Genomic DNA, 22474 nt, shown 5'->3' on the forward strand with positions numbered 1-22474 from the left:
CAGTTGATAAAAGAATAAACTGTTCTAAGGTCCGTGGCATTATTAGTATATATATATATATATATATATATATATATATATATATATATATATATATATATATATATATATATATATATATATATATATATATATATATATTAGTATATATATAGTAAATAAATGATATATGCATTGTGCTTACTTTCAACACCGTTTGCAGTTCTTGTATGGCTATAGAATGGAATTATACTGTATTTACGTATGTGAACATATTTCATTTATCACTCTGGCAGCAGAATTTGCGTTAATTTTTTCCCCTCGTCCTAGTCCTTGTCTGTCAGATATCTATGAGAAAATTTTCGTAGGTGAAACATCTAGAGAACTCTAAAAACACATCTCAAATCATAAATATGCCAGCAGACTGGACAACAGTAATAACGCTTGCATAATGCACCGTAATTCCCACAACTACCTGATGAACTGGAATGGCGTATCAGTTGTTGCCAAAGACAATGACACCTAAAACTGAAGAGTTTTTGAATTCGTACTCATTAGTATCATACCGTTTCAACAAGAATAATAGTTTCTGCAACTTAGCTGAATTGAAACTACTCTAATTCCTTGCATCATCTGAATGCCTTCCATCCCTCCCCAAGCACTGTGACTCCTTCGGGTTTAACGCTCCCCATGAATGTAATAATAATAACTCATCTGTTGATGTTTGTATTTGAATGCATAAATGTATTATGCCACTGTTTACCACACTTCAGGGGTTCGCTTAGTTTTTCTGTGATGTATGTCATGTTAAAATAACATGTAAAGCAAGTAATATAATTATTATATATCTAAAACAAAATAAAATATGCGTTCACAGAAGTAAAAGCCATTACATTGCAAAATAAATGTATGTGATAATTTATTTTGTGAAAAGTGCAAAATTAAATTATCTTCAATGCAAAGCTTAAAAAAAGTAACCATAATGGCAAAAGCAAGACAAATAATTATAGTATATTTAAAACTTATTCAAATACATTAACATAAGAAAACAATATAACTTGTTAATTATGTTGAGCACTAGACAGCCACACAGGTGTTACAAGCCATAACATTAAATAACAGTGTCTTGCAATAAATCAACAAAATAAATTTTTAGAGAAGCATACCAAAACACGAACTACAGAAATGTTAAAATAATACGCTGTGCAAGGGATGAAGGATGGTGGTTCGAGGGTATCCGAATGTACTTAGGATTATCACATGTGCCCAACAATTTAAATCGTGAGGTAAATGGATCACCACATTACTTAAAAGTTAAAATCAAAGAGTAAATCGTGGGACGTTAGTAAGTCTCATAGCAGCACGAGGTGAAAACAAGTACATATCACTTTATAAGCTATAAGAGTCGATCTGTTGTTTGTGAATAAACAAGAGCTTGAAGATCTGAATTGTAAGCATCAGCAGAAGAAAAACAAAACAAAATATCAGGCGGTAAAGTTGACTGTGCACACAGCACGAGGGAAATCTTACCGTGGTTTCCTCAGACTTCTCCCACCACGGTATGACTGGCTGAGGGAGCTTGATCACCTGTTTTCCAGGAAGCAGTACATATATGACTTCATATAAAATATATTTTAAAGTGCCTTTCAAGTCCATTTAGTGAAGTTTCTGTAGCAATGTTTTCCTATTTTTGTCTCCTAGTGTTGGATGACACTTAAAACACGTACGGATATTTTTTGATCTGCTATGTATTTGGTTAGTGGAAGTCTTTAGATTGAATCCTTATATAATACGCTGGCGCTGAAAAATATTCATATAAACTCATGTCATCGTGAAATAACTTCAAGTGAAGATGATGTTATACAAAAACGAAAACTTTAGATGAAGGTGAATCTGTAGCAATGTTTTTCTATTTTTGTCTCCTAGTGTTGGATGACACTTAAAACATGTACGGATATTTTTTGATCTGCTATGTATTTGGTTAGTGGAAGTCTTTAGATTGAATCCTTATATAATACGCTGGCGCTGAAAAATATTCATATAAACTCATGTCATCGTGAAATAACTTCAAGTGAAGATGATGTTATACAAAAACGAAAACTTTAGATGAAGGTGAATCTTTATGTGAATGTGACATTCTTATGTGAACGGAACGGGCCACATGTGAACGTGTTATCTGATGTGATCATTCATGAGATAGACTTGTGGAAGTGAACGTTTCAACTAGAGACTATTATGCTAATACAGTGAGTTGCCCGTCTAGAGTTACTTATGAGTAACGTTGGTATATATGCACTTAGCGTTAATCTTATGTTAAAAGCAGGAGGTTTTGTATTTTTTAATGAGAAACATTTTGCTTTAGCTTTACAATAATTTCGTTTAATTAGCATGTGTTGCAACTATAAGATACTGTCTCACTGAGTAATAATATGGCAGTCACCATTGCAAAGAATGAAGCAACATAAAACAGTGAGCTCAGATATACCGAAATAAATATGGTACAGTACTTGCATTAGAATTAGAAAAGATGTACAATTTATTTAAGTATTGAACTATCTAAAATTCTAACACAGTTAATTAAAAAAATAAATGATTAAGAATTATGATATGAAATGTTACAGAAAGTAAATGATAATTAAAAGGCAATAAATAGGAAAACTCAAAAGGGAGATTTAGGAAAATGTGGTGAATTGCAAGTAGTTAGGCAGCACTGGTTGTAATCTAGTCTAGTGTTATATCACTAGTATATAATGTATATATTTTAACCTGTCTTTTTTACTTTAATAAACTGCTTGATGTCTAGGACTGTACACATGTAACAGTCGATGAGGCAAATCTGACAGCATTAGCTGATCTGAATCTTAAGTGTAGCCTGTGTAAGAGCTAGGGAAAAGGACCTGAAAAATAGCATTGTAATTGGTAACGTGGTTTCAAGAGAGAGCAACAGAGTAGAGGTGGAATGAATTATTGAGAATTTAGGCTTATAATGAGTCTCACCCTGGTGTCTTCAGCAGGCTCAGGTTGTTCCCACCACGGCAAAGGACTGCTCGAACCCTGCACAGTAAGGGGGAGGAAGAGAAACAGCTCTCACTAATTGTTAATTCACATGTAAAATTTGGCTGCGACTTTTTGTTGTGAATGGCATGTGGTAATGCTTTGTAAATTTCCATGTAGGGTTTTTGCTTGTGACAGCATTGACAGACGTAAAGGTATATAATTAAACTTAACGCTGAATCTCGACTGAGGCAGGAGTACTTAGTAAAAGCTAATTAGTAAGTAACAGCTGGATCTAATCCGATTTTTTAAAAATTGTTGTTTTAATACCTGTGTGCCTTCGTGGTGCAGGGGTAAAGGTATGTAAAACCAGAATGCAAACTCTTCCTGCACTAAAGAGGATACAAATTATTTTTAACAAGGGTCCCGAGTGATAAGAGAACAAGTTGAACGTAGTTTGTAGGTCATGAGGATCCTTCTACAACCCTTTTGGGATCCTAGGGACCTAAGTGTGAATCCCACAAGTACTCTTAATTACATAAATTGTTCTCACGTTAATGCTAGGTTTGAAGTCAGGATTAAGGTGAAAGCAAATGTTATTCAGTGGTTCTAATTAATTTTATAAAGTCGATATTACTATGGCTGTGTATCATGTTATGGACTATAGCCATCCTATGCCTCTTCTAGATTTTCTAGACGCCTTTTTGTTATTACGACCCTTAACATGAAGCCTATCTTCGGCTTTGTAATCTTCCGAACGTGTGACTTTACGTGTACCTTGGGTACATCCTCACCTCACAATGACCTGGCCTGATTTTAGACTTTTTTCCTATATCTTTTCCACCCTTAACACTGACCAGTAGGTACTGCTGCCGTCACCAGCCAACAGGGGCAACTGTTACCTCATTTTCACATGTGCTCTAAGACTCACAGTTTTGCCGCAGATTCTTCACCACTGGTGTCCCGTGGCCTGGTGGCTAAAGCTCTCGCTTCACATGGTGATGTCCACGTTCGATTCCCGACGAGGGTGGAAATATTGGGCGTGTTTCCTGACACTGGTTGTCTATGCTCACCCATCAGTATAAAATGGGTACCTTGGTGTTAGTCGACAGGTGTGGGTCGCATCCAAGGACAAAACTGACCTAATTTGCCCGAAATGCCGTGCATAACGAAGCGGTTTCCTTTGTAATAGTATGTCAGCTAGGCCTGTATACCTTGTACTTGTTGAAATAAAGGGTGATTTTTTTACCTGATAAATAAACCGCCGAAAACTTAATAATGGTTCAGGACGAACCGAAATATCATTTACCTTTTATATCCAATTTATCGATTAATATTCAAAAATTTCGACACTAGTCAGTGATACATGTCAACTAAGTGGGAGGCAACATAAAAAATGATAATTGCATTACATTTCGGTCTTAATCTGAGGCTGTCATCAGAATTCAGAGGTTGTGGCGTGTAGGAATGATACACGGATTTTAACAAAGGGATTCTATATAAAGTAAAAGGACACAAGTGCAACTAATGTGACATTTTATTGTGGCAACGTTTCGCTCTCCAGGAGCTTTGTCAAGTCCTGGAGAATGAAACGTTGCCACAATAAAATGTCACATTAGCTGCACTTGTGTCCTTTTACTTTACATATTGTCGGTAATTCTACCAACATTATTACAAAGGGATTCTAACAACAGTTATGGTGTTTAGTGTGTTCAGTTTGTAAGTGCTTAAATTAGAGTTATTGCAGCTTTTGTATTGAATAAAATGCAGGTTATATAAAATTTTAAAATCAAAATAATTATGGAAAATATTTGGAAAGTTATATGCAAGGCTCATTAATGTAAAATTTCTAGTGTGAAGCAATTTAAATATTATAATAATAAATCAACAGTCTACAATTAGCGAAATAATAGTAATCAAAATTTAAATAAGCAAGAATAGCAGAAGCGAAATTTATTTAAAAAATATGAACTTGAAAATAAAAAGATGGCAAAGCATTGCAAAACTATAAAAAAACATCGTTAGAGAACAAAGGAAGATAAGAAAATATAAGATAAAAACAGGACGGGATATAGTCACAGATAAATAATGAAACGTTAGCTAAAGGCGAAAGTAATTTTAGGAAGTTACACTTAACACACTGAGGAAAGAAACTGACAAAGACCGAGAGTAAATACACACTAATAATGAGAGAAAACACGATTAAGAAAGGAATTTGAAACTACGAATATAAACCAGAAGAGAGAGAGAGAGAGAGAGAGCACTTTAAGAAAACATCAAGGAGGAAGGAACTCTTAGTGAAATAAGCCAAGAGAGAAGCACCTGAGAACGCGGCTCATCGCTGGCTGGCTCTTCCCACCACATGAGACCAGAGTCACTCTGTAAGGTGATCAAAGCAACTCAGAACATCATAAAATACATTCCTGCAAAGTTTAATATTATTATATATATTCCAGTGTTAGTGACTTTTGAAGACACTTGGAGATATAAAAGTTATATCATCATTATACTGTGCACCACAGAGCAGAATGATCAGTTTATCTTCATGGGTCTGGGAATGTGGGTGTTAGAAACGTTACATTATATAATACATAGAGGAAACACCTTGCTTTGAGAGTCTGCAGCAGGTCGGTCCCACCACATAACCGTCTCCTGAAAATAATGTAACTTTCATTAAATATCGCAAATTACGTAAAAATACACATTTTTTTTTTAACCATGTAGTTGTTTTGCCTGGGATCTTTATCAATATTTCTTTATTAATAACGAATTTAAATAATGCAAGTAAATATTCCGCTGTATTATTTTTGTACAGTAAATCGATAAGTTGTTTGCTGCCCAAGACGAAGGTACGTTTACCACTGGCTGCTACTTCTTCACATTTACCACGTAATTTAAATGACAGCAGTACGATCACAGATCTAGATGAATATGTGAGGAGAAACAAGTTGCTTCCAGCAGCTCAATAAAATAAATTAGTAAATACAATCACCCAATCAACAGAAGCAGCAAAACAAATTTACAAAATAATTAAAAAACAAATAATATGCTGATATAATTAAAGTGTGTATAATAAATAAAACAAAAAAAATAGAGCTAGACTAATATTATTAAACTCTGACCTATGAATAAAATGTGTACTCAAATTTCAAATAATAACTGTGTTCAAGGTGAAACGAATAATCAAACATTTACAATAAATATGCACTTAGACTATATCACATTTTAGTAGTCACAAATTAATTATATTATTTCGTTAGCACAATATAAAGTTTTTAATCCATGCGAAGATATTTTGTTAGTCTTGTGTTGGGAAGGCACTAAACCTTTCAAATTGTCAAGAGACTTTTGTTATGTTCAGTGCGTCATCCTCAAGGGAGATGATAAGGTTTTAGAAGTAGTTTTGGAATAGTCACTTGCAGTAAGAAATCACGAGAGTAGAGTTCAGCTTGATTGTTAAGACATGTGGATGGAAGAGCTGTGAGGGAGTCAACGATGTGTATTGGGATATATGCAGTGGGCACAAGGGTTAAGAGAAGGTACAGCATAGTTGATGGCCCATGTAGTGCACTGGAAGAGTTCGGGGTTGGTCAGGGGATGATGAAGTGGGTAGCGGAGACTGGAATTGTGGGATGATAATGGCTTATTTGTGCTATGTAGAAGGTAGGAGGCTTGCGGGAGGGTCAGTGGTTGTGTTATAAAAAGAGAGAAGGGTGAGGACCGAGCCATCATGGGTACCGGTAACTCTGTGATCTGGTCAGCCTTCTCAGCTTCGTCGTCCTCCTCGTTGCCATCGTCCTCGTTCTCGTCAGCGTTGTCTTCGATATCTGATTCATAAATCTGGAAATTTTAAGCGTAATTGCGACTTCCAGATAGGTTTAATTGCTTTAAGAGGGATTTATATCAACACCTTGTTTAAGAAGTGATCCAAGTCATTACAGTTTTCCATGCGAGTGTAAGAACATGCCTGAACAAATATTCCAAAAGTTCGAAACAAAGATTGAACATTTGTAGGATTGGTAAATGCGTCATGACTCCTTAGATCACGCTTGAAGAAGAAAACATGCTGGATGATGGGTAACTGGTATTATTGACCAACAAGGTATATCTTGAGATCTTTGGTTGCTCATAGGATAGGCATGCCAGGTGGATTCCTGAGGGAAAACTAAAATGGATGCATGTACAGACTACATGTTTGCTTGGGTTTCACTCTCAAGACAAACTAGTTTTTGCTATTTTTTTACATTCCAATTTTTATAAACGACCAGAGGATAGTAGATTAATTGATATGACTTGCTGGGGATAGGTGTAACTGAGACACTAAAGTTTTTGGAATACGACTGAAAATGGGAATTCCATGCTTGGGTAGAAATAAATCCACTAGACAAATCTTAACTGAGGGTTTCTTAGGGCATGTTCGCCAATGAGACACATGTCTATGGGCCTTACCAAAACAAATTCAAGACTCACACAAGCTGCAGTTTTGTCACAGTGATCTTACCATAGGAGCATACTGGTTACAGTCATTATTTAGATTTACTTCTAGGGCCTTGGACTCGAAGTTGGGATAATTGCTATACTTGTTCAGCTGTGTTTCTGGATCGCATGACAGAATATCTAGAGTGCACGTCTCCTGAAGACAAGAAACATCTGTAGCCTCCTTGGATTGTGGCGTCGTAACCTCTACAGTCTCCTTGGATTGGAGCGTTGTAACCTCTACAACTTCCTTGGGTTGTGGCACCGTGACCTCTACAGTGTCCTTGGATTGTGGCACCGTGACCTCTACAGTGTCCTTGGATTGTGGCACCGCAACTTTTACGACCTTCTCGGGTTGTGGCACCGTAACTACATCTTGCAGGTGCTGTGAAGTTTGCTGCTCTCCTATACACAAGTCTAACTGCAAGTCTTGTGGCAGGTGATCGAGGCTGCTGCAACATTGCTCGTTACTCTGAGTGTCGAAGCTATTTACAATATCATCCACTTGTTCTGCGAAGGTGACGATAGAATTTTCAGTCTTTCCAGACTGATTTTCAGCGTTTGGAAATCCAGCATCTAACAATTCTTGAACGAATGGCGACTTCAATGGTGAAATGCTTGTTAGTTGTTCAGGGGATTTTTCGGATAGTTCAGGAGAAATATTAACATCAGTTTCTTGCGGTTTAGAAGCCTCAGCGGGTGAAGCTAATATCTGAGGCTCGACAGATTTTTCCACAAAGGGAGGAAAGGCAGTACTGAGCAGCTCTTGTAGCTTGGACCTGGGGGCAGGGACTGGGGGCTGGGGCTTGCTGGCTGCTTCACTTTTAGGGAATTCTGAGTCCAGGCGAGTCTGAAGCCTCGATGTATGAGGCTGCAAGAAATCCTGGTTGTTAATAAAGAGTTTTGATATCTATCTGTGTAGCAAAAAATACTGTGTACCTTGATGCAGGGTACGCAGATTCGAAATCCTGTGCACTGATATATATATATATATATATATATATATATATATATATATATATATATATATATATATATATATATATATATATATATATATATATATGTGTGTGTGTGTGTGTGTGTGTGTGTGTGTGAACATTCGTGTAAGTTACTGTCTATCAAAGGCACTTTTCGTTATATAAACAGTTGACCTGTTTGTGTGCTCTGTTACCACGTTTGTATATGTATTATGTATGTGTGTTTAATTGCAAGTTGAAATAGTAATTAGGCAAATAAAAATCAACAAATGAAAGCACAAAAAAGTTACTATCACTTTCATGCGAAGAGGTTGTTCAGAAAATTAAGTAGAACAAGAAACATGATTCAACGTTAACAACACGGCGTAATATAGTAGTCGCTTTCACAATTTTTAGAAACATGCATAAACTGAGAGTAGTCTGAGTTTCACAATCCTTTGCAATATATGTAGCGTAATTGTGAGAAGCGTGGCTTTCGGGTGAACGCAGGTTAAGTAAATTTGACGCCGATGAGGATCTCTTATGCTGAGTGCTGCCAAGGGCGAAGTAAAAGTCGATTTTTATATGTAAGCTGCCAATAATTAATTTGATCCGGAGAATCTTAAAGTTAATGCAATTTTCACCAATGTAATATTTTTGAAACACCGTGCGAGACGGATTTATTGTCCAGGTGTTGAAAGTTCTCAAAAATGTTGTTATAATAAGATTTTAGATATAAATTTTGTCTTCTGGATAATTACCTGACATAAATGATAACATGGCGTCATTCGCTCACGACATAAATTACTGTTATTCAACGAAGAGGGAAAGTGCGACTTATTAACTAATACAGAGCATAAAAGAGCATAAAGAGCTCTCTAGGAGATGTGAGTTCTTTATTCTAGTCTATGTATTAATAAGAAAGCCAAATAAAATATCCACATGAAATGAAGAAAAAAATTAGTGAAAATGAATCATAAAATATTTAAAAGATGCCTAAGAAGATGAGAGTATTTAATATTAGGTTGCAGGAACCCCAGAGACCACCTCAACACTGAAAGATAAATGCTAGTAATTAAAAGGTGGGTGTATTACTTTCTGCCTTAAACCTCGTTAACTCATCTCTTTTTTCCCGCCATTGTCTCTTTCCGTTCACACTTCAACACTATCTTCTCTTTTCCTGCACTTTTTGTCTTTCTTACTGCCACAGCCAGTACATAACCTGCACAACCATCACTACGTCCTAAAGTAGCACTGTACCACCACTATAACCAACACTGTACCTCCACCACAACCATAATACTGTATCGCCAAAACCACCTCAATACCGCTAATCCAGCACTGTATCACCACAACACCACCGCACTCACTATTATAACCAGCACTTTACCACCACAGCCACCATCACAATCATCAGTGTATCACCACAACACTAGTACACAGTTACTTTCCCCGTGGAAGTACTCACCGGAGTGTTTGCTCTGGGGATGGTCTTCCCTGTAGTTACTGGTACCTCTTCCTCCTCCTGCAAGAGATTCACAGTTATCTTCAAAATTGGCTTTTTACTTGTCAGGAATGTACAGTGGATTCCAAAATTAGACATCCATAACACAACTTTACGTTGTGCTTCCCATTAAAAGCGCCCTACTTTATTAAAGTTAAATATTCATTATACATAATGCGTACTACAATTACAGGCGATTATACTGAATCTATAGTTTTAGGCACTTATTTTAGAGTATTCAACTAAGCTAGATGTTGCTATGCCTCAAAATTTCACGTTAAGACAATTTAAATAGAATTGATTAAGCACAACTTTCTTGGCTTAGGGTGGCCAACTCTGTATTGTCCTTGGTCAGTACAGACTATGACTGATCGAAAACGAGAAGGCTCTGGAAAACTCTGGGTTGAGAAAGCTTAACAGAATGGTGACCTGTATATTGTCTCTCACCAGCTTCAGATACGAAGAGCATCTTACCTGATCCTCAGCATCCATGCTGAACACTTCAGAGATCTCCTCCTGAGGAACCTGCAGGAACGAAGACGTGCTAGTACAAGCAAGTAACAAATGCCATAAATAAGGATACTGGATCAACTGATCAAGTTTAGAAGCTGGTGGATCTGGGAGAAATTAGTTTTCTTTTATTTTTATATATCTTACGCTTTTCCTCCATTGGAGGTAATAAAGATATCTAGATGAACTGAATTAAGTAATTAGGCACCAAGTTCCGGTAGCTAGAAGTAATTAGCAGCACTTAGGTATATACAAACTACATGTAATTATATTTATAATTTTACATAAAAATTAGGAGAACAATTGATCACAGATCCATCACTCCCAGCAAGTTATTTGCGGATACTGCGCTTCCCTCATCCCCAAAAATGTGTAAGTTATGACTTGTGAAAGTTTTGTTATTCATGAGTGAACACCCCAACTGAGTTGTTAATTAGCATATTAATAAATTAATTGGCATATTTAGAACAAAATGAAGAGAAAAGCATTCGGCCGCAATTCCTGCGATAGGAAGGCGCAATTGAAGGTATTGCAGCCACCAAATCAACAAACCATTTCAGATACCTAGGCTTACTGATTGAGTTAACAAACCGATGGGTAAAAATCTCCGTGTTTGTTTAGATGACTGGATTGCTTGTTAGCACCCATCGTATTAACCCAGGCATCTGCCATACTAACTCTGTCACTTGACACAATAACCCAGCCATTAGACACTCATGTAAACCCACGTATGTGGCAAACTAACCCATTCAGCCAGACACCCATCATACAAACCCAGTCATCTGATATACTAACCCAGACGTTTAGCATTAATTCTCGTTTAGAGAATCATTTAAGAAGCAAATTTAAATAATATTTAAACAGATAATGTACGAGTGAACTATCAGAAACGTGAAAGTCAATTCAAACAATGGACAACGATCAGCTTCCAGATTTGCGGAAGGAAAACTTTTATAGCAGTCAAAAATTAACTTCCATAATGATGAGAAATAATCAGTTACAAGGATCAAAGATCACCTACCATACAGGGGTCACCTACCATATAGGCACAGACAAGTACCTAAAAGCAAGTTGCTTCAAGAGTCAAAGAGTGAAAGGTCAAAGTTTAGCGGTCAAAAGTAGTTGAAAGTTGCCTGACTCGATTATCATTCAGCTTACTACAGGTGACTTAAGGCGAACTTAAGTTACAAAAATTCCTAGTAACTCAGTTCATAATTTATAAGCGATTTACTCGTTTATGAAAAAATGGATCCATTTCCATTTATATCCCTAAAACAGCTCAATTTCTCATAAGTAAAGCGAGTCATTCCCTAATATTTATACTAAAAGCAATAATTTCCTTGTATAAAAAATCTAATCACTCTTACATTTTACTTCACGCCTATGAACCAATAAAGAAGATGAGGGGATGAGTACTGAAGCAGTGTTGTTACGAAGCTGGTCAGCGTGACGCCTTGAGTATAGCTTGAAGGACGTCGCCGGATTGCTGGAGTCAAGCTGGTCTGGGTATAGAAGTGCCAGCCATTTCACTGAGCTGTGAGTTAGACCACTAAGCAACAGTGTGTTATTACCAGAGTCAATTCGCCATGGAAATCTGCCCATCTTTCTACGGTATTAGCAGCGAATGAAAACTTAAAGGAAAATGCACATAAAAAAAAAAGATTATGTGAGATAAAATTGTGTGAGCGCCTTGAGCATAAGCTTCAGTGGTGGAGCAAGATGACCACTTACAGACTCCTCATCGTCTGACTCTTCATCTTCTTCATCATCTTCTTCAGACTCTTCTTCTTCTGATTCTTCTTCCTCCTCCTCTTCTTCCTCAGACCCTTCGTCTGATTCTTCTTCCTCATCTTTCTTCTCAATTATTTTCACCCCAGCCTTGGGAGTACTTGGTATCTACAAGAAATTAGAGGAACTATATGCTTTGAATATCAAACTGAATACACTGTTGTTGAACACCGATTCCTTTTGCCAGTATTTCACTGCTTGCACAACGTTCATCTATTAACAGAAACAGGCTTGTTTAGGCCTGTGGGACATGAGGCGAGGAAAATTATTTTCCTCGATCTTTGTGTGTTTATATTACCTTAATACTCACTATTTATTACCTTAATACTCACTATTTAGATTTCAAGTCGACTGTTTATTCCTTAAGGACAATTTCATCCTTTAAAAACACTGTTATCATTGAGGTCAACTCTGCACGTCTTTTTATCAACTGTGTCGATGCCGTATGAAGAGACTGGCCGTACTTTAACTGACATCATCTGTAGTCTCTCATTAGGAATGTATCGTATGTTCCACTGGGGGGGGGCAGGTTTGGTAGTTAAGCAAAATAAACTTTTAAAGTTTAGTCGTAAGGGATAACTGACTGCAGACAGCTGTACCGAATATAAGTGATTAGAGAACACAAATCTATTCGTTTATAGTAGGAAAATAACATTCTTTTAACTTAAATTTATCTAAATAATAGGATTTACACGAATAATATAACTGCACGTTTCCGTGAAGACAAACAGAAATTTCAACTATATTCCTAATTTGTAAATGCCTCTATTTATAATAAGCAACTCACAAGGTCAAGACATTAGTTCGTCACCTGTGTTACCACAAACACTATCTAGTGCACAAAAACGTACTCGCTCTAAGGTGTAAGCTACGGTCCAGGGAGTGTTGTTACGTTAATCTTCAGAGTCCACGTGAAATTTGAGCTTCCTCTCTTAAGAGTTTAAATCTAAATATAGTATAAAAAGTAGCTCCGGGATATACGGACACCAATGGATTTGAAGAGGTCGCTGACTTCTGAAATGACACTGTGGCTAGTGATATCTGAAATGCTGAAAAGTTCATCAAGTTCTTTGGTTAGATTTGTCAAATCTAGTAAAACTTCAACATGTGCTAAATAAGTTTATCAAACGAAGTAAAGATCACTGATAGACTTGGGCAAAGATGACATCGGGAGTGACTGAAACAAAAGGATTTATCAAGGGCTCCAGACTATTAAGGGTCAACCGGAACTGTTTTGGGCTCGCCTGAAAGAAACTGTTGTGCCACAGGCGAAGGAGTTATCTGGAATGGGAAGTGATCTGAGGCGGTGTGATAAAGAGTAGGTTTAAACAGGACAAACAGCTGGAACACGTCAAGTTACTCTGGAAAACGAGGCACACATTTAGGTTAACATGGGCTTCAGTTTTGTATGGCCGCGACGACGCGGACTCTGGAATACCAGGAATGACCCGAAGCGGCCCTGAATGAGAGACTGCATTATTGCTATTATTGTTTTTAGGGCATTTATAGAAAAGTGTTAAGACCCGTAGGGGTCTTACTGCGTTCTGGGGAATGGGAAGGTAACTCTCAATTCCAAGTATAAAAAGTTATTCACCGGCATGAGTCACCTCCCTTCAGGGGACGGCAGGGTGGAAATAAGGCAGGCAAAGACTGAGAGGAGTGCAGAACAAGGCTGCAACATATGGTGTGCATGACATGGCTGCAACACAGCGTGCATGACGTGGCTTCAGCACACAGCGTGCATGATGTGGCCGCAACACACAGCGTCCATGACTTGGCTTCAACACACAGCGTGCATGATGTGGCTGCAACACACAGTGTGCCTGACGTGGCTGCAACGCACAGCGTGCATGACGTGGCTGCAACACAGTGCATAACGTGGCTTCAATACAGTGTGCATGATGTGGCTGCAACGCACAGCGTGCATGACGTGGCTGCAACACACAGCGTGCATGACGTGGCTGTAACACACATCGTGCATGACGTGGATGCAGCACGACGTGGTGAGAAGTTCATCAGGAACACGTCCATGGGGCTCATTGATGTCGGTGAAGTGGCTCATGATTCAAGGAATTGTAGTTATCCTCTCTTTCCTTGGATCATATCTGATCGCCTTCCATTTTCCAGACGTTATACGACCTCTATGGATTTAACTCTTCCCCGTGAATGAAATAAAGTAAGTAAATGCGGATGCCAAGGGTTGCCATCACCCACGTCGATGTCCACAGACTCGAATTTAAAACACGAGGCTGAGGTGGACTGGGACATAACATATTCTGGTGGAGGGAAAGTGAGGTCACTACGAGGAGGGAGGGTGGAGCCACAGGGCGAAGCGAGGGTGTAGTCAATAGAGGGAGAGTGGTGTCACAGGATGGAGAACTTACCCAGTGCTCCTGTGGTGTGCCCCACTGTTCCTCAACCATCGGAGATGATGACTATGGAGGGAAAATATGGAAAACATAAACATGTATCACATAGCGTTAAGATTAATATATTTATTGGCATGTTACTAAATCTTTAGAGCAAAATGAGACTGTAAGGGAAGTACTGATAAGTGGATACATAAGAAATTATATTTGTTATACAGAGAGATATGGTTGTTTCCATAGTCTACCCTGAAACAAGAAGGATAAGATTTGCTTCGCTAACTAGACAATATGCCTGCTCCAGATCTCAAAACCTGTGTTAGAGTTATTCACATAGTATCCTACGTATGCGCACCTAATACAAGTGTGTGTGGGCATGTTAATAGTGAGTACTGACCCTAGAGGCGCCATCGTTCTGCAGATTTGCCACAGCCAGGTCAGCAGGTGTAGTCGCCCTCTCCATGAGTAAGTTATTCTGCTCCTCCTGTGAGGTAAGGAGCAGCAGGGAGTGATAAGACCTTGTCATCCACATGCAGAATAGGGGTGAGGGGCCTGATACTTAATATAGCTTGGATTAAGAAACAACAGGCAACCTAGATGAGCCTTAACACATATTAATATTTGTTGTTAGAGTGATAAGTAAACATACTCTTGGTACAATGTCAAAAGAGAAGATGTGAAATGGAAAAAAAAAAATACACTGAAAAAGTTATAAATAAGAGATCAGTGTGAAAACTAAAGCCAAAATATTCAGCTGAACATTTATGTATATATAGAGTATATATATTATAACGCTATCTGCATTAAAAGCTAAAGCCTCTAGTATCAGTGGTTAGAACATACCTTACGTGGATCGTCTTTGTTTGGTGTCGCCGGCTTGTTCGTGTACTGCAAGACGAAGTAAATTAAGATTTAATAATTATAATGACAGTTTAGTATATTTCATCGCATTCTTGGAAATACTATACAGTATTTCTTGCTGCTTTGAAACACCTGTTTATTAATAGTTAACAAAAGACATAAAAATTCTATAAAGCTCCCTGAGTTTGTATAGCAGAGGTTAGGTCTGCCAGGCGACGGAATTACAGGTATTAAGGTAAATGACTGGTGCAGTGATAGCCACTAAGGCATGGAGTTACTGTCGCTACACAAGACTACTTGAACAATAAATCGCAATACTGTGGCTGTAGCTATTCACACGAAACCCACAAGTTTGTAATGAAACTTGAACGACGTTTCAGCTCATCCATGACCATATCAACTTGATAAGGATACAGATTAGACCGAACGTCGTCCAGTTTTCCATAAAATAATTATGGGTTAGTCGGAATTACATGAACTCCTGATTAAACTTCAGTAGTTATACTGCCATAACAAAGCTTCATACTCATACCCCAAGAACTTTATTTATTACACAAGAATATTTTATTTTATATTGAGAACCTAATCACTATAAATATATTAATATCTCAGCTGATCAGTGTTTTACTCAGTAGCGGCTGCTAGTAAGACTATGTTGACTAGTGGAGAGCAGAAGGTAGAAGAGTCCCCGACACATGTCAACCTCACTACCATTAGTAATTCACGGAACAACGTTCAAATGAACTAGTTAAGACACCTCAGTCAGTCTGTTATTCTTAGTGTTGAATCGTTATTGTTGCTGTTATTACCAGTTTCATATTAATGTTATTAAAATTATTTAGAGCATTTGTTTAAAGATAACAAAAATATAAAAAAGCGGATAAACCAAATGTCGGAGTAATCGAAAACTTAAAAGAGTCATAAAACGTTAGTGTTTGTTCCATCCTGAACAAGTTATTGAGCGTACTACAGTGTTTCTCGCGTGGCGTTATATAACATGTTGTCAGGAAGCGTTAGCTGGCACACTCAGACGATACATACTCGAGTAGTGGCCTCTTGTCTCTGATCCTTTTGCTTATCTTGTTTATCTAATGCTCGGATTCTGGCTTTGTCTGCCCATTCTGGTTCTTCCTTTTTCTTAGCGTTGTCATCCCTTTCTTTCATGTCAGTTGGGTGTAGCTTTAATTTGGCGTTTTCTATTTGCTGCTTTAGCGGGTCGATTTTGCCAGAACCCTGTCCAGGCTCTGTCTTGAGTTCTATGATCTGTTTCTCATTCGGGGCAATTCGCACGCGTTTAACTGGTTTCTCCTCGTTTTGAGTTTTCTGCTTGGGTTGTGCATCGTCCTTTGACTCAGGCTTTCCAGCCTCCGGCTTCGTTGTCTCTTCTTTTTCCTGTTTGGGTTTCAGAGTTAGACTCTGCCTCCTCTGCTTCTGTTCGCTCTCACCCTGGATTTTTGATTCCCACTTGTTTCGCAGATCGTTCAATTTCAGTTTATCGGTCGATGGATCTTCATCGTCTCTAGGTACCACCTTGGGTGTCGTGTCAGACTGTTTCCTCGACCTGAGCTGGACGCCAAAGACGCTTGCTCGGTCTTGTGGAGAGTCTTCAGCCTCAGTGCTTGTCTTCCTCCCCTCTTCACTCTTCTTCCTGAGCACTTCCTCCCGTTTCTCTTGTTGCTTTCGTAATTCCTCCGTTTCTCTAAGCTGCTGCTTTTTCCGGAGCTCCTCCTCTCTATCTTTCTTTCGTAATTCTTCTTTTTCTTTCTCTTGCTGTTTCTTTCGTAATTCTTCTTTTTCTTTTTCTTGTTGTTTCTTCCGTAATTCTTCTTTTTCTTTCTCTTGTTTCTTTCGTAATTCTTCTTTTTCTTTCTCTTGTTGTTTCTTTCGTAATTCTTCCTTCTCCTTTTCTTGCTGTTTCTTTCGTAATTCTTCCCTCTCTTTTTCTTGCTGTTTCTTCCGTAGTTCCTCCCTTTCTTTCTCTTGCTGTTTCTTCCGTAATTCCTCTCGCTCTTTCTCTTGCTGTCTCTTTCTCAACTCTTCCTTTTCTCTCTCTTGCTGTCGCTTTCGTATCTCTTTGTCTCTCTCTTCCTGTCTCCTTCGCATTTCTTCCTCTTTCTCTTGCTGTTTCTTTCGCAATTCCTCTCTCTCTCGTTCTTGTTGCCTTTTTCGCAATTCCTCTTTCTCTCTTTCTTGTTGTCTCTTTCGTAATTCTTCTTTTTCCTTTTCTTCCGCTCTCTTTCGTAGTTCCTCTCTCTCCTTCTCTTGTCTAATTCTCATTTCCTCTTTTTCTTTAGCTTGCTGTCTCCTTCGTATCTCCTCTTTTTCTCTTTCTTGTCGCAATCTCAATTCCCTTTCTCTCTCTTCTTGTTTCCTTTGCAATTCCTCTTTCTCCCGCTCTTCCCGCCTCTTTCGTAATTCTTCCCTTTCTTTTTCCTGCCGTTTCTTTAGCATCTCCTCTTCCCTTTCCTTCTCTTGCCTCTTTCGACAATCATCCTTCTCAGTTTCTCTTTCTCTTTCTTGCCTTCTAAGCTCATCTCTTTTATTCCGCAGTTCCTCTCTCTTTTCCTTTTCTAGTCGATTTTGCATTTGCACTTTCTTGAGTCTCTCTTGCATATCCTCATTCACCTGCCTTAGAAATGGGGACTCCTCCTTACTCGCCTTCTTCTGGGGAGGCTGCTCTGGCCTCTTCCTTTCAGCCTCTTGTCTCATTTCCCGTGTGTTACTCTTATCACTCACGCCTTTTTCCTCCATGTTTGGGATTTCCAGTTTAATGAGTCTCTCTCGTCCGAGTTTCTTCCCTGCTGCGTTTCTCGGGTCTCCGTCACTGGGTCTACCGAGGTTATCGTTTCTGATGAGAGGTTCGTTGTTGCGTAGGCCATCTTCCTTGGAAAGTTTCCTAAACGCCGCTTGTGTTGGTTGGTTAGCTTGTTGGTAGGTCACAGGCGGGGTAGGAGGGCACTGTTGGGGGGGGGGGAGTGGTTACGCCTTATAAATAGAAAATTCAACTAATATATCAAACACACACTATCGGCTTCTGAGCGCCCTGAACACACCTACATATTTTTTTTATTGCATTTTTATTACACAATGGTACTTGCTCTTTTAGTTTCACAGGAAAAATGAAATACTGTTTTTCCTTAGCTTTCGTGTATATTTAAAAAAAACATTCTGAAGAGTTGTCCTTTAGAATGTTTTGAAACATAGGGAAACTTGGGAAAAACTTTGTTTTTGTTTGCCTTGAGTTTACGTGAATAAGATAATGAAGAGTGTTGCCTATCTAGAGACTCAATGTCTCGTTAAGTTAACCCCTTAATAAATGTGTATCTGCCCTATGCCTTTATACACCTGACATTTGAGAACTCAGAGTACTCAGCAAGTAACGATTTAATGACATCTTTCACAAGTTAGATGTAACAGTGATAAAATGGTTGTTGCAAGTCTCATTGCACTTACACAGAGGTACGATCTGAGGCAGGTGAGAGGTGCACCTGTACGTAAATGCTCTTAAATGTGGAGGTGGATAGTCAGTGTGATATAACAAAACACCTCATTGTTAACATCTGAAATCGTGCGTAGTAGCCACAGTTTACATCGACTAAATGAATGGTTTTTATAGAGACCAACACAGTTATGAGATTGTATTCCTTATTGTAGTAGTGTGTACACCTATATGAAGTAATTGAAAAAAAATATGAAATAACTAAAATTTCTTTCTAATGATGTAACAATGCTCGTTGATCTGACAAAGGCCCTTTGTGTCCTCTGTAAACTTATTATTTACCCTACCGCCACAGGATGAGCAAGGGGTGCACAATACACTAGCCGCTCAGGCGATACAACTATCTGACACAGCTACGAGTTTTGAAAATCTATGTGACAACTTTTTATTAACGGTACATATTCTGAATTCTATTTTGACATCACCCAATTACTACCTATAGTGCCATAATTATTTCCTTGTGGTAAGACTTGTTTCCAATCAGTGCTCTTTTATGACTGTTGCTTACATTGGCACACTCTTGATGCTGTTGAAGGGTTTTTGATCCGAGTAGGTAGAGCTATCCTTCCTCAGATCTAGTCTTATAACTTCCCATTTCCCGGCGTTATATGATCCTTCACAATTTTAGAGCCTCCTCATGTACATATTAATAATCACCAATGAAAACAAATAAAGAAGACAATGTGATCGGTATAAACAAATATACGATTAAATAACAATAACATGCTTATCTTCCCACTTGTTTACAGTTTCGTCTAGTTTGTAGTTACAGCTAAAAATATAATCACCATACTAGACTCTAGTAACTAGACGTATTAACCTAGATAATTATCACATTGTGGAAAATAACACTTAGGTACTGTTGAGGACATTTATTAGAGGAACATTTCGCTACGAGTACCTTCTTCAGTCCTTCATTAGGACTGAAGAAGCAATTCGTAGCGAAACGTTATTAAATGTCCTGAAGAGTACATCAGTGTCATTTTCCACATCTTGTCGATATAACCATATTATTTACAATCAGTTATCACAATGTACACAGAGCACATACAACAGTGAATGTTTCTCTATCATTTACTTTGTTTACATTGTTCCTCTGTTATATATAAGGTTATTTATGGGGTGGCGGAGGGGAAGCCTATACAACCAATAGGCTTCCTCTCTTGACATGATGTTATTTTAGTTACAAACGTTTATTCATTATTTTTTTAACATTAGTTTACGATTATTAGCATATTTTACAAATTAGATAAACATAGAGGGCACAGCCTGGATACAGTTCATCTCAACCAAAGCACAGCATCAGTGACTAAACAATAAGGTCAAGTTTATTCAGTAATATTTTCTCCGATGCTTATTTCTCAGTAGCAAAAAGAGCACTAGTACCAATTCGGGTTTAGCGCTTGATTTTGTATACTACTACTAATAAAATACTGCTACTACAAATGTTGATCATAAAATATTACTACTAACAATAATATGTTATAACCATTGGAGTAATTAAATGTTATTAATTTTATTAGTACGTATTTTCCAACACTGTATGTACAAAAACTATTTAAAAAAGAATCATTATTTCCTTATGAAAATATTATTATAATGATTTACATAATTTTTTAAGTGTATTTTACGTCGTTGACTGAGGTAGTGGTGGGAGCCAGTCTTCAAGGTTAGGGCAGTAGAAATATATTTGGGTATATACATTAAGATGTGTATATCAGTGTTTACTGAGATATACACACCTTGGCATCATAGTAAAAGAGACATGTTATTAGTCACCTTAATTCACTTAACGATGTCTGCAAAATCGTTTTACAATTATTTTCAGTATACGATTTTTTTTATAACAATCGCTTCCGAAATTCAGCAATAATATAAAAATATCGTTCTGACCTTCATCATTCATAGTAAGTACATGCTTCCATTTAAGTATCATTAATTTACATAAAGTAAGAAACCGCTTAGGTAGAGAATTGAAACACAAAAAGATGTTTCGTCCTCAGAGATCCTCTAAACTGGGGTCGAAATATACATTTTCCTGTTTCAATCGTCTGCCTAAGTAGTTTCTCATTTTGTGTTTGTGGCAACGTCTGTTTCTGTTAAAAGTAGTAGCTACTCTTAAGATTAAAGCTGAAAGGACTTTTACAGAAATATGTAGGATTTTTTTTTTTTGTATGTTTTCCATGATGTCCTCTGATAACATTTCTGATTATGATATTACAGTTAGATCTCTCGTATTTAAATGAAATTTACATCATTGATAGGTTATTTTAAGGTTGAATTAACATAATTGTAATTACAAAAACTGCAAACCAGTGAACGCGTAAGTGAATATGTTTTAATATTGATGGAAAACTTCTAATTAGACCTGTAAATAAACGCAATTTTGTATGTACATTGATATAAAAGTCTCAGTGAATATATATATAAATATATATATATATATATATATATATATATATATATATATATATATATATATATATAAATACCTATAGATGTATATACTGTACACAGATTAACGTCTTCGTGCTTATTTACTGGGAGGCAAACATGTCTCGGTGTATGGATCCTGTCCACATGTCTCCTGACACAGGTCTTTGCATATAGCCCGTACCTAGTTCAACATTCACTGGTCTACCCCTGCTAGATTTTACACTTCATTAAAAAACAGAGGATCACTACCTAGCAGTGTCCTTAAAGGGTAGATATCGAGGTTAGGGTTGTTAATTAGGTGTAATGCCTATCGGCTACACAAAGGGTTATCAAGGCTCCATTTAACCTATTTACCTCCGGTGCAGGATACTTAAATTCTTAAAACATATACAGAAGTCAACTGTATATATATATATATATATATATATATATATATATATATATATATATATATATATATATATATATATATATATATATATATATATATATATACACACACACACAGATACGATAAATCAAGAGAAAAAACATGTGATAAACGATGAGAATGATTACCTGTTGTTGCTGCCTCTGCTCAGGTGTCATCGGGGGTGCTGGTGTCCACGTCTGCAAAGAACACGGAACCAGTTGTTTTAGTGTGGCTAGTGACACGATTAATTTATGTGGATCCCATTTATATAAATAAGATCGTTTCCATACATTTTTTTTTCAACAAGTCGGCCGTCTCCCACCGAGGCAGGGTGACCCAAAGAAAAAGAAAATCTCCAAAAAGAAAATACTTTCATCATCATTCAACACTTTCACCTCACTCACACATAATCACTGTTTTTGCAGAGGTGCCCAGAATACAACAGTTTAGAAGTATATACGTATAAAAATACACAATATATCTCTCCAAACTGCCAATATCCCGAACCCCTCCTTTAGAGTGCAGGCATTGTACTTCCCATTTCCAGGACTCAAGTCCGGTTATATAAAATAACCGATTTCCCAGAATCCCTTCACTAAATATTACCCTGCTCACACTCCAACAGATCGTCAGGTCCCAAGTACCATTTGTCTCCATTCACTCCTATCTAACACGTTCACGCACGCTTGC

The 22474-nt window shown here is 37.5% G+C and overlaps 1 protein-coding gene across 22 annotated transcripts in view; it reads right to left on the reverse strand.

Annotated features, from left to right (window-relative positions):
- LOC128695799 (trichohyalin-like) overlaps positions 1-22474 on the reverse strand; it is a 119847-nt gene that overhangs the window by 16175 nt on the left and 81198 nt on the right. For 8 of the 22 annotated variants that reach the window (XM_070092940.1, XM_070092938.1, XM_070092937.1 and 5 more), the window contains 14 exons: positions 21931-21981; positions 16479-18395; positions 15420-15464; positions 14974-15060; positions 14595-14645; positions 12154-12318; positions 10387-10437; positions 9877-9933; positions 7475-8320; positions 6712-6813; positions 5578-5625; positions 5296-5352; positions 2977-3033; positions 1510-1566 (listed from right to left, as the gene is read on the reverse strand). In XM_070092940.1, the coding sequence (XP_069949041.1) occupies positions 1510-1566; positions 2977-3033; positions 5296-5352; positions 5578-5625; positions 6712-6813; positions 7475-8320; positions 9877-9933; positions 10387-10437; positions 12154-12318; positions 14595-14645; positions 14974-15060; positions 15420-15464; positions 16479-18395; positions 21931-21981 (3591 nt within the window). The remainder of the gene's footprint in view (positions 1-1509; positions 1567-2976; positions 3034-5295; positions 5353-5577; positions 5626-6711; positions 6814-7474; positions 8321-9876; positions 9934-10386; positions 10438-12153; positions 12319-14594; positions 14646-14973; positions 15061-15419; positions 15465-16478; positions 18396-21930; positions 21982-22474) is intronic. The other 14 variants (XM_070092948.1, XM_070092945.1, XM_070092946.1 and 11 more) reach the window with 13 other exon arrangements.

Source organism: Cherax quadricarinatus, chromosome 41 (genome assembly GCF_038502225.1).
Source record: "Cherax quadricarinatus isolate ZL_2023a chromosome 41, ASM3850222v1, whole genome shotgun sequence".
Lineage (NCBI taxonomy): Eukaryota > Metazoa > Arthropoda > Malacostraca > Decapoda > Parastacidae > Cherax > Cherax quadricarinatus.